The sequence below is a fragment of the Ailuropoda melanoleuca genome, chromosome 13, assembly GCF_002007445.2.
Source record: "Ailuropoda melanoleuca isolate Jingjing chromosome 13, ASM200744v2, whole genome shotgun sequence".
Lineage (NCBI taxonomy): Eukaryota > Metazoa > Chordata > Mammalia > Carnivora > Ursidae > Ailuropoda > Ailuropoda melanoleuca.
In genome coordinates, this window is record NC_048230.1 from 40,611,887 (window position 1) to 40,623,304 (window position 11,418).

At 56.0% G+C, this 11,418-nt stretch overlaps 1 protein-coding gene and 1 long non-coding RNA gene across 7 annotated transcripts in view; one reads left to right on the forward strand and one right to left on the reverse strand.

The window, feature by feature from the left end:
• Positions 1–346: 346 nt before the first annotated feature.
• On the reverse strand, positions 347–10,533 carry LOC109489732. Of its 5 annotated transcripts, XR_004619889.1 has the most exons (7): positions 10,406–10,533; positions 9,635–9,872; positions 8,824–9,320; positions 4,650–6,741; positions 2,428–2,895; positions 825–1,163; positions 347–404 (listed from the first exon to the last, which is right to left on the reverse strand). It is a non-coding gene; the product is annotated as an uncharacterized LOC109489732 (long non-coding RNA). The 5 variants fall into 5 exon arrangements; XR_004619886.1 differs by lacking the exon at positions 10,406–10,533 and having other exon boundaries at positions 9,635–10,057; XR_004619887.1 differs by lacking the exon at positions 10,406–10,533 and having other exon boundaries at positions 825–1,209; positions 9,635–10,057.
• Positions 10,256–11,418, forward strand: part of SPHK1 (sphingosine kinase 1) — a 4,729-nt gene continuing 3,566 nt past the window's right edge. The window contains exon 1 of one of the 2 annotated variants that reach the window (XM_034641628.1): positions 10,256–10,459. In XM_034641628.1, coding sequence (XP_034497519.1) covers positions 10,393–10,459 — 67 coding nt within the window. In that variant the 5' untranslated portion in view covers positions 10,256–10,392. Of the gene's footprint in view, positions 10,460–10,789; positions 10,932–11,418 lie in introns of those variants that run through there. The other variant, XM_034641630.1, reaches the window with a different exon arrangement.

The window sequence follows — 11,418 nt, forward strand, 5'->3', positions numbered from 1 at the left end:
AATTAAGAGCTTAATAAAGGCTAACCACTTGTGTTAAGAGGGAAGTGGAAAGTCAGCAGCCTCCAGCAGAGAGAGCCGGCTTAGGGGATAAGCGTTCTCACGCAGAGACAGCTGGTTTCAGTTAAAGTAAAAAGATCAAGGATGTCGGGGCCTGGATTAACAGGGCACCCGGGTTCCTGAAAACATATTTGAAGGAGTCTATTCTTTTTTTTTTTTTTTAAGATTTTTAAAGATTTTTAAGGGATACCTGCATGGTTCAGTCGGTGAAGCATCTGCCTTCAGCTCAGGTCATGATCCCTGGGTCCTGGGTTGGAGCCCCGCATCAGGCTCCCTGCTCAGGGGGGAGCCTGCTTCTCCCTCTGCCTCTGCTGCTCCCCATGCTTGTGCTCTCTCTCGCTCTCTCTCTGGCAAAGAAATAAATAAAATCTTTAAAAAAAATTTTATTTTTAAGTAATCTCTACACCCAATTTGGGGCTTGAACTTACAACCCAAAGATCAAGAGTCCCAACCTCCACTGACTGAGCCTGCCAGGCACCTCTTAACAAGCCTGTTCTTTAGCTACAAACCAGTTTCCTTAAGGGCAAAGCAGTTCTCTAAAGTTGCACCAATTCTGGGGCGCCTGGCTGGCTCAGTCAGTGAAGCGTCTGCCTCGGGCTCAGGTCATGATCCCGGGGTTTTGGGATCGAGCCCCGCGTTGGGGCTCCCTGCCTGCTTCTCCCTCTCCCTCTGCCCCTCCCCCTGCTTGTGCTCCCTCCCTCCCTCTCTCTGTCTCTCAAATAAATAAAATCTTAAAAAAAAAAACAAAAAGTTGCACCAATTCTTACTTCCTGAGGCAAGACTCTCCAAGATGGCCGCCATCCGTTCCTTCCCTCTCTGGGAACCGATGCTGCTCCTCACGCCATGGGGCGGGGGCCCTAATCCCCTCCCCTGGAATCTGAGCAGGACTCAGTGATTTGCTTGGGCAGTAGAATGTGGTACACGTGAGGTTCTGGGACTTCTGAGGCTGGGGCACGAGAAGGCTCACAGCTTCTGCCTGGATCTCTTGGAATGATTGCTCCTGACGACCCCTCTTGTAACCCAGTGGCCATGTCACATGGAGAGACTGCAGGGAGCCGCTCTGGCTGACAGCCCCAGCTGGACACTTCGCTGATAGCCAGCCACAACTGTCACCACATGAGAGAGCCATCTCAGACATTTAGCCCACTGCCCCTGTAACCACATGAATCCCCAAGTGAGAACCACCCCTCTGAGCCTTGTCAACCCACAGTGAACCCAATAAATTATTGCTTCAAGCCACTAAGTTTTTGGGTGATTTATTGCTCAGACACAGATAACTGGAACACTTGCCCAGGGAATCAGTGCTTTCAGACACATATGCTCCTTTCTTGGATGAAAAATTAATTGTCTATCTAGTGATTGCCCAGGAAGGGTTCACGCACGTGGGATAGCAGGGCTGGTGGAAAGACAGGAGGCAAACACCCACACAAGCCCAAGTTCCAGCTTACCAACTCATAAGCCAAGTAACCTTTGATGTGAGAGCATTTCAGCACCTCCCTTCCCTTCCCCACAGACAAGGTCTTCCTCCTTTCCATTCCTCCGTAAATTTCAAACTGCTCTTCCAAAACATGGTCAGGTTGTTAGAAATCTGACTCATGTTGGAAAGTACTGTCCGGCCGGGGGGAGGGGGCTGGGAAATTCAAGGCTGGCATCGGAGGCTTAGCCAGAGGGGTGAAGTCTTCAAGTCCTCCTCCTTTATCTTTCATGGACACACAAGGGATAAGAGAATCCCCTGGTAATTAAATACCAATTAGACATGAAGAAAAAGCATTTATAAAATTGTATTACCATTCAACAGGGAAATAAGATTTAATTGAGCTTCTTAATGCACGGGCGCTCCTGCTTTGACACCACCTAGTGGGAGTGACTGTAATAGCTCCAGAGACCCCGTCCCCTTCTCCCGGAGCCTGGGCGGCAGCCAGCTTTATCACCCTCCCCACATTCCCACGCCAGCGTCTGGGAGGATGTGGAGAGACTGTGACAGTATGCAACATTTCGGCACTGCGCCTGATTCATCCCTAAACATGAGTAGTCACTGGGACCGTGACCGTTCATGATTCCCTTCAAGATTTCTGTGGCATTAACAGAAATGGGTGAGTTCTTTGAGCTTGCCCACCTGCTTGGAAAACAGGCTACAGATCCCCCTTTTATGCTGTCAGAGGTTCCCAACTTTGCCTACACGTTAGGAGGTCCCCAGGGGGGTTCCAATGTGCTGCCTCATTTGGGGGCCTCCATGCTAAGTGACCCAGGCGTGACCTGGGAATTAGCTCAGGCCATCAGCAGACCTGGTGGCTATAACCTCTTGCCTCCTCTCTGTTTTCCATTAGGAATATCCCAAGGCCAAACCCAGCTAGAAACCTCAGCACTTACCGCATCTGTGCCAGTTGGTAGAGCCTTCATGGATTTAAACAAAACAAAAACAAAAACAAAAAAAGGCTGGATTTAAAATTCTTCCATCTCTAGGGGTGCCTGAGCAAAAGGAGAGCTCAGGTGAGCCTGATTAGATCAGGGAGAGAGTCTTGGTCAGCGAGGAAGTGCGGCGACCCTGCTGTCTTCTCCAGCCAGTCCCTCCTGGGCACGGAGTCACTGGAGCCCAGTCCTTCAGGCTCATGTAACTGCCCGGGTACTTCCCTCTGCTTAGAAGGACAAGGGGTGCAGTCAGCACTGCGGTGATGTTAGTGGGAGGGATTTTACCTCGTGGAAAAAGCAGTGTCACCCGTGGAGGCCCTAAGTGCTGATCTTTGGTGGACCCTCAGTCCTATTTTCTTTTTACTTCTCTGTGCTTCTCCCAGTAGGTCTGCAATGCGTGTGCTGGGTTCCTTATTGAAGTACAAATACCTACAGGAAAGTGCACAGATCATAAACATTGAACTCATGAGCCAACACACCCATGTTAGTAAAAACAAATACATCCTAGAAACTCCTCGTGCCCCCTTCCAGCCGTGCTCCCTTCAAGGATAACCACGTACTTGGTGTATTTCTATATTTGGAAAAAAAATACTTAAAACTTAACCAAAGTAAAAATACATTAGAGAGGGGGAGAAAATTTTAAGTAGGCTCCACACGCAACATGGGGCTTGAACTCATGACCCCAAGATCAAGCATCACGTACTCTACTGACTGAGCCAGCCAGGCACCCCCGCCTCCCCTCCCACGGTGTTCCTTAACACAGCCAGCCGGCATCAGAATTTCAGCTGCAGCTTTAAAAATGGAGGTTTCGTGCATCACCCGAGAATGATCCTGAGAGGGGGCACTGCCCTTTCTTTCAAGTCTCTTATTTTTTTAAGAAAACTGGAGGTGAAATGCACAGAACACAGAATGGACAATTCGCTGGCATTCGGTGCAACCGCCACCTCCGTTTGGCTCCCCAAATCTTCTTCCCCCAAATAAAACCCACATCCGTCAGGCAGTTACTCCTGGGTCCCTCCTACCCCAGCCCTGGGCAGCCACCGTCTGCTTTCGGTCTCTACAGATTCACCCGTTCTGTGGGGCGCCTGGCTGGCTTGGTTGGTAGAACGTTTGACTCTTCATCTCATGGTCTTGAGCTCAAGCCCCACACACGGTTTGACCTCTACTTAGAATAAGATTCGGATTTGTGCGTTCTAAACATTCCAAATAAATGGAACGACACAAGAGGTGGCCTTTGCACCTGGCTTTTTTCATGTCATATTCTTTTTTTTTATTTAAGATTTTATGTATGTATGTATGTATGTATGTATGTGAGAGAGAGCACTTGAGCAGGAGTGGGGGGAAGAGCAGCGGGGGAGGGAGAGGGACAAGCAGACTTCACTCCTAGCGCAGAGAGAGGGCTCAATCTCAGGACCCTGAGATCATGAGATTGTGACCTCAGCTGAAACCAAGAGTCGGAGCTTAACCCACCGAGCCAGCCAGCTGCCCCGAGGAACCTCATTTTAAAAGATACTTTTCTCAAGGGTGGTGGGTAAACCCAGCTTTGTTTCCCACTTCTGTTACGTCCATTTTTTTCATGGTTGACCCGCTAGTCTTTATTGAGCACTTGCAACTTGTGGGTCTTGGTCAAGAATTAGAATTAGCCCCACCCGTTTCCCCTCAGGGTCTCCAGCATTTCAGAAATGCCTGATTCTGCAGGGTCATGGCCCTCGGTGTCCTGGGGTTCGCTGTGGCTCCCTGCTCCCACTCAGTCTTGCCCCAGCCCCTGTGGCTCCCGCAACGCTGAGGGCTGCAAATTGGAGTGAGCGAGCCACCCCTGAGGACTCAACATGCCTCTCCCCTTGGGAATATCACGGGTGCCTGCCAAGAGCAGAAGGAGGCAGACCCCGATCCCATGCTAATCAGATTTCGCAGATATCAAGTGTTTTCCCTCCTTAAGTGCTCTCCATCTGAGAACCGCGTCGTCACGGATACTTGTCACATGGCACCTGGAACTCAGCCTAAAATGGTAGGATCTTTGTGCTCGTTTGCAAATGCCAAGTTCCGAAGCTATGGATTTTCCTAGGCCATCCGAGTCGGGAAGACTGATGCACCCTTTTAACTCTGCATCGGAGCCATCTGTCCCTCCCTCCCGGGACCCATCAGCCTGCCGTGCCCAGCCAGGAGGAGGTGGGGTGTCAGACCGTGCCCTTCCGGCGCTCTGCATCAGCGCAGCGGCCACCTGGCACCCAGGGGTGGCTCCCCTTCTGGCTGTTCTGTTGCACCTGCCAGGGGGATGCGGTCAGAGAGGTCAGCCCGCAAGCACTTCTGGAGGACTTCCGTGTGCAGACCCGCGGGGACTGCAGTGCTAGGAAGGAGACAAGAAGACAAAAGACAAGAGGTGTTCTGCGGCTACCTATAAGCTCCCCACGGCTCAGGAGTGCTCGCCAGGCCCATTCCGGTTTTGGTTTGCTTTTAAGAAACAATGCCACTAACTAGCCTGTAAGCTTTGACAGGTTAGTTCCCCACTCCCTTTTGAAAGTGAGTTTCAGAGAAGGCTGCCAGGATCATCTGAGGCTGCCTTGAAGGAGAAATGACATCTTAACTCATTCTCAAGATGCTAGTCACGTGGCCGGGGCCAGGCCTTCAGGGCGGTGAGCAGAGAGAAGGAGGAACTCTGCTTCTGGAAATGGCTCTCCCGTCGGATCCGCCAAATCACTCCCCTTGACGCACAAAGGCTTAGGGGCACACGTGTGCAATTAGGTTACAGTGCCCCTTGCCCCCAGCGCCCCTCCTCAGCCCCAGCTGTCCAGCCCATCCCGTATAATCATTGCTTAGATTAGCAGGGCTGTGTCTGAAAAAGAATCGAAGGGTTTGACCTTCAAGAGGCGAGCCTCCAGGGAAGGGGCATTTCTATTTTCAGGATGTGGATAATGAGCAGTAGGGGTAGGCAAGCCCCGCTCCAGCATCCGTGTCTTTGTGCAGCTGGGTGAAGTAAGGCATCTGTGCCCCTCTTTTGCCCCCAAGCTACTACCCCCCCAAATGGCATCTACGGAGGAGGAAGCCTGAGTGAGTGGCTGCTGGGTTTGGATGTAAGAGGAGAGGGACGCATCCCCCGGGTGGCCACCAGGGGTCAGTGAGGTGCCTCCAGCAGGCATGCGCAGAGGTGGAGCGTGCTTCTGCGGGTCTGGGTGAGAAGGCACTTCACCTTCCCCCGGCAGACAGGGTCCACCCTCAGGTAGGAGGAACAGCCCCAGACCACTAGCGCAAACGCGATGTCCAGCTTGGGGCTGTGTCCAGCCCACTGTCTGTTTGCTTTGGGAACGACCCAAGGACACATCTCAGCGTTTGAGAGATGTGAAAGTGGAAAACATTGCACAGCGAAAAGCCCCCGGAAAGCTGTGGACACACCCATCCCCTTGGCCTGGATGCAGCTCGGGCGGTGTGCCTGCGCCCCTGCAGAGGTGCCGGGGCCCTCTTCCTGGTTCCCAGTTTCTTTTGGGGAACTGCCTAAGGCAGTTTGACACAGTTCTTCCCTTGGATGCCCGGGGGTCCCCAAACCGGGATAAATGAGCACGTGGGTGGGCATGGTCGGGTGGGGTGGAGGGCTGCCTGCGGCCTCAGAAAGGGACACTCTCTCCCCTTGCAAGTATCCAGGATGTGGGGTTGGGCACTGGAGACCAGGCCAGAGGCTGCTTTAGGCCCAGACCGGAGCTGATGTCAGCGACAGCCTGTGGAATGTTCCTAGCCACGATTTTCCATTTGGCTGGTCTGGTTCAGCCTTGCCACAGAGCAGCAGCAGTGGGACTGCCAGATCACATGATAGGAGCTGAGAGGGCCACACGCTTCCTTTCGGTACCCAGGGGGCCCGCGCCCTGGGGCAAACCCTTCCTGAAAAGCTGAGTGGGGAATTCTGCCAGGCCAAAAGAGGATGGGTTGGTATGCTTCCCAACCCCTCCTCAGGTGAAAAGTTGGGGTTTTGAAATCCTGGAATTACTGTGTTTCGCCAAGACGCCAATTTCTCTCGGGTAATTTTCAAAATGGGAAACCAGTTTTCTTTGTAGGGACCTCTACCCACAGAAGTCAACAGAATCACGTGTTGATACCATTAAAAAGGTTTTCACCCCCGCATGAGAGACGCTAATTGGGGGGAAAGCTCCTGGTTTGTGTTCACTTGGTAGTGCTGGGGAAGTGGGGAATGTCAGAAAGTTCTGTAGCCGGGATGCCTGGGTGGCTCAGTCGGTTAAGCACTTGCCTTCGGCTCCAGTCATGATCTCTGGGTTCCTGGGATCGTGTCTTTTAAAAAATAAAATTAAAAAAGTTAGTCCNGGGTAGTAGGGAGGGCACGTATTGCATGGTGCACTGGGTGTTATACGCAACTAATGAAGCATCAAATTACATCGGAATCTGGGGATGTACTGTATGGTGATTAACACAATATAATAAAATAAAATTAAAAAAAAAAAAAAGTTAGTCCTGTAGCCAAAAAAGGACACAGTTCCCAGACTTTCCCTCCTCCTCCTCCTCCGTGGTTGGCTGAGTAACCCCCCAAGTGTCCAGGTCATAATCCCTGGCACCAGTGAATATGTTACCTTATATGGCAAAAGGGATTTTGTGGGTGCTTAGGAAGGCCTACATTAAGGCTCTAGAAGGGTGACATTATCTTGGATCATCTGGGTGGGGCCAATGCAATCACAGGGTTCTTATGAGGAAGAGGGAGGTAGGAAAGTCAGTCAGAGATGTGACAACAGAAGGAGAGGTCAGACCGAGATCTGAGGCCCTGTGCAGCTGGCTTTGGAAGGAAGGGTCCTGAGCCAAACAATGCAGGTAGTCTCTAGAAACTGGAACAGGCGGGGCAAGGCAGCCCTGCTGATCCATTTGAAACTTGTGACCTCTGGAGCGGTCAGATACTAAATCTGGGCATCAGTGGGAACCTAATACGCTAACACACCACTCAGTTTTGTTCTTCCAAGGATTGGGGAACAAACCCATCTTCTCAGGGAGCCAAAGACGCCGTAAGTCAAGGTACGAGGCGAGATCTGAAAGTCGAGGGAGTGGTGTGCAAGCCTGGGCGTGCAAGGAAGTGTGGCAGCCCATGCAGATATAAACAACCCCTCCCAACAGATCGCACCCTGACGACGCAGGGAGGGGGGTAGTTCTGACTTCCACACACCCCTTTCTTCTAACACCCGCATGAGCACGTCCCATCCCTTTTTCAGGACACCTTGTATTTGCACATTTTTTGACTGAAAATGTGAAACATTAAAAAAAATTGTAATGCATTCGTTCACACTAGAGTCCTAAGGATTCCTCGGTTTTTCCTCCCAGAGCAATTTGCGTTTGCAAAAGAACATTCCCGCAGAAGATCGAGCAGACCTAAGGAAAAATTCAGCCAAATCTTCCACAGGGAGAGGGCCACGTGCTGATGAAGGCAGAGATACGGTGATGCATCATCTGCCCAAGAACAGCAAAGTTCGCCAGCCAACTACCAGCGCTGGGAGAGAGGCCGGGGACAGATCCTCCCCCACAGCCCCAGAAGGAACTGACCTCACCAACATACTGATCTCAGACTTGGGCCTCTTCGTGGCACTTTGTTACAACACCCCAAGAAACTATCAAAATGGCCTTCAGCGGCTGGGCAGGCATCGGAAGTGAGTGGGGTGGGCATGGGCCGCAGGCTGCCGCACTGAGGGGGCTCCACAGGCTAATGACCACGTCAGTGAACTGGAAGGCAGAGCCCAGACAAGACCCGTGCTCCCTGCTGCAGCGAGGAAACCCAGGAGGACGTGGAGGCCACGCAAAAGGTAGAGCGAGGCTGACCACCCCACACACCCAGAGTCGATGAGCCACAGCAGAAACAGAAACTCTGAACACTCCCTTCGAGCAGCCAAGAATCCTGCGTGACCAGTCTGCCCTCCTGGATCGCCCCATGTGGCACCCCCCCACCCCCAACGCCTGGCGCGGTCACCAGCATCTAGGAAACTCTCAGAAAGGAAAGCCGCATCTGGGGCTGACCTAGAACACGCGTCTGAAGAGTTTGCAGGGCCGGACGCCTCCCTTCCCTGCTCTTGCCGCCTCCCAGGCAGAAAGAACTCAAGGTCAAGGGAGGCCTGGGGGCTCCAATTCCGCGTGGGAGCTGAACCCTCAGGGAGGACTGCTTCAGGGAGCGCGGGATGGAGGGAACCTATCCTAATAAAAGCAAGTCATTTCCCATCTGGCGGCCTTGGCTCCAAGTTTCCAAAGAGCTGGAGCCAGGCCCAGTAAATCCCCGCTTGCTTTCTCTGAAGAAGAAAAGGGGCTCTCAGGTGTGTCTCCCTGGGGAGGGGCTGTCCACGAGGAGGAGGGGGGTGGCTGGGAGAGGCGGAAAGGCAGTCTCACCTGTGAGACAGGGATTAGCTTCAAGCGGAGCTGGCAAGCCTGAGGCCAGGCCCACGGTGGGCCGGTGGGCCCGCTGGGCACAGAGGCTAGTTGCTTCATCAGGACTTGGGGGAGGAAGCCTGGAGAGGGCTTCAAGATGTTTCCTCTTTCTCTGGGAGACCCTGCACAGTCGGGGCATTGGGGCAGCTCTGTGGCAAGCCACCTACCGGGTCAACGGCTACTCAAACATCAGTGAGAAGCCTGGGTCTCCCAGGCTGGGGGCAGGACTCCTGGGTCTGCTTCTTAGCCCGGTTGGGAACTCGTTCAGCAGCTTGGGCAAGGCCCTTGACCTCCCAGGATTTCAGTTCCCCAACGGTCAAAGGGCCACAGGCATCCTGTTCTTGCCCAATCCCGTCTCTTGGGCCTGAGACATCGACGGGTGAATTGCTGGAGATAGATACGGTTCTTTGGAGAGAGGCTGGAGGTCAGTCAGGGCGGCCCTGGAGACACAGAGGAGCCTGGGAACCAGGAGGTGAATGACAAGAATGAGGGGGGCAGAGCAGAGACCGTGGAGGTGAGGGGGGCAGGGGAAGAGGCAGCAGGGAGGACAGAGGAGCCATTGTGCGGACTGGAACCGGGGCCAGAGGGCTTTGCCCTTCACCTCCCTCCCACTAGGCCCCCGGAGGCCGGATAAAGAAGCCAGCAGGCTGCCCCGCCTTCCCTCGCCCGAAGGCTTTCTGGTCAATCCCGCCCCCGCCTGGCCCGGCGACTCCAGGGGCTCGGGCCTGGGGCCCTGGAAGTGAGGGACCCTGGAGCAGGCGAGCTTTCTCACCATGGACTCCTGCACAGCCAGGTCTTCCCTTCCCTGTGCCTCAGTTTCCCTCCAGACTCCAAGATTTAAAGCGGCGGCTCTTCAGGCCTGATTGAAGTGCCCTCCCGCGCGGGGGAGAGGGGGAGGCTGCCCTAGCCTTTTCCGCAGCCACCTCCCTCCAAGGCTGAGATCTCGGGGAGCACCGCCCCGCGTCCCGCATTTTCCAGGCGCCTAATCCAGGCTTCGACCATAGCCTTCACTGGACGGGAAGAGAGAAGGGGCGGCGGAGGAGGGGAGAGTGGGCTGGCTCCCGCCCTCTGGCTCCCGCACGGAGCCTCCTCCTCCCGCCGCCGCTCGCGTCCCCGCATCGCGTGACCACGGCACTGCGGCTGCAGCGCTGCCCTCCCCTCCGCGTGCCGGATTCCTGGGGAGTGGGGGTGGGGGGCCCGGAGGTTCAAGACCGCGGCCGCGGCGCTGCGAGAGGGTGATGACGCCCCAGCTCCTTCCCCTCGTTCTTAGGGAGTTTCTCAACCCTGGAGCGCGTCGCTGAGTCACCTTCCCGGAACGCGCTCGGGACGCTCAGGACCCAGCCAGGGCCGCCGGGGGGCCTCGCCAGGCGGAAGCGCGCACCACCGAGACGCGCGCCGAGCCGCGGGGCCCGGGGCCCGCGCGTCCCAGCCCGCGCCTCCCTCCCAGCCGGGGACCTCGGGCTCCGCCCCCCAGGTGCTGGGAAACCGGGCCGGGCCGCCCGCGTCCCCCGGAAGAGACCCCACGGAGGCATGCCCGACTTACGGGCGCCGCGGGACCTGCCTCCTCTCGGTTCTCAGGGGCGTTGCGAAGAGCGAGGTGTGTAGCGGCCGGTGGCGGCAGGTGTGGGCGCGTGCGCACGCAGAGGTCTGGGCCTGGACCGCCGCCGCCCCCTACAGGGGGTGAGGTCTTTTCTAACTTTGGCCCCACCTGGTCTGGTCACCGAGTCGGCTTTGGCAACTTCCTCCTCCGGGTCTCCTCAAACAACCCCCCAGGGACTTAACTCGAGTTGGTCGCGGACACGTTCAGGCCAGACCCTTGCCCCCGACACGTATCTCTCTCTCTCTCTCTCTCTCTCTCACACACACACACACACACACAGACACACGCGTCCCCATTTGCCTCCGTCGAAGTGAAGGCTCCCTCCTCCCGCTGAGCCAGTGGAGGCGGCGGGCCACTCCCCCGCGTGTGGCTCTCTAATCCCGACGGGGACCCCTAGACCAGGCTCCCCTCTGGCGGGTAAGGGGCGTGGGCCTGGACCGCCTGCTGCGGGGCAGCTTCTGTCGCCCAGGTGAGCCTCGACGGTTTCCTCTGAGGAAAAGATCCAGCTTTTAAGGTTCTTGACAAGGCCCCCCTCCTCTGGACCGCAGCACCCCCGGCGGGTCGCCTGCCCTCCCGGGGGTGGGGGCGCCTCGTTGCCTCGGGCTCGGTGGCTGCGCGGCTGAGCTGCGGCGCCAGGAAGCCAAAAATAATCCTTCGGGGGAGAACGCGCGCGGCAGGAGAGACGCCTCGGTACAGAGGAGGTGTCTCCAGACGGGTCTGGGCCTCGAATTCCGTTGGGCTGGGGCGGGGCGCGCGAAGGGGGAAGACCCCGAGGCGGGAGGTCGCAGCGTCCAGGGGCAGCAGAGGGTCTTCCCCGAGCTCTGAGCCGCGCGCGCCGGGCGCCCCACCCGGGACCTCCGACTCTGGGCGCCGCGGCGAGTTCGCGCGCGGCCTGCGCTGCGCGTTCACCCTCGCGCGCAGGGACGCTGAACTCGCGGCGCGCCGCTGGTGGCCAA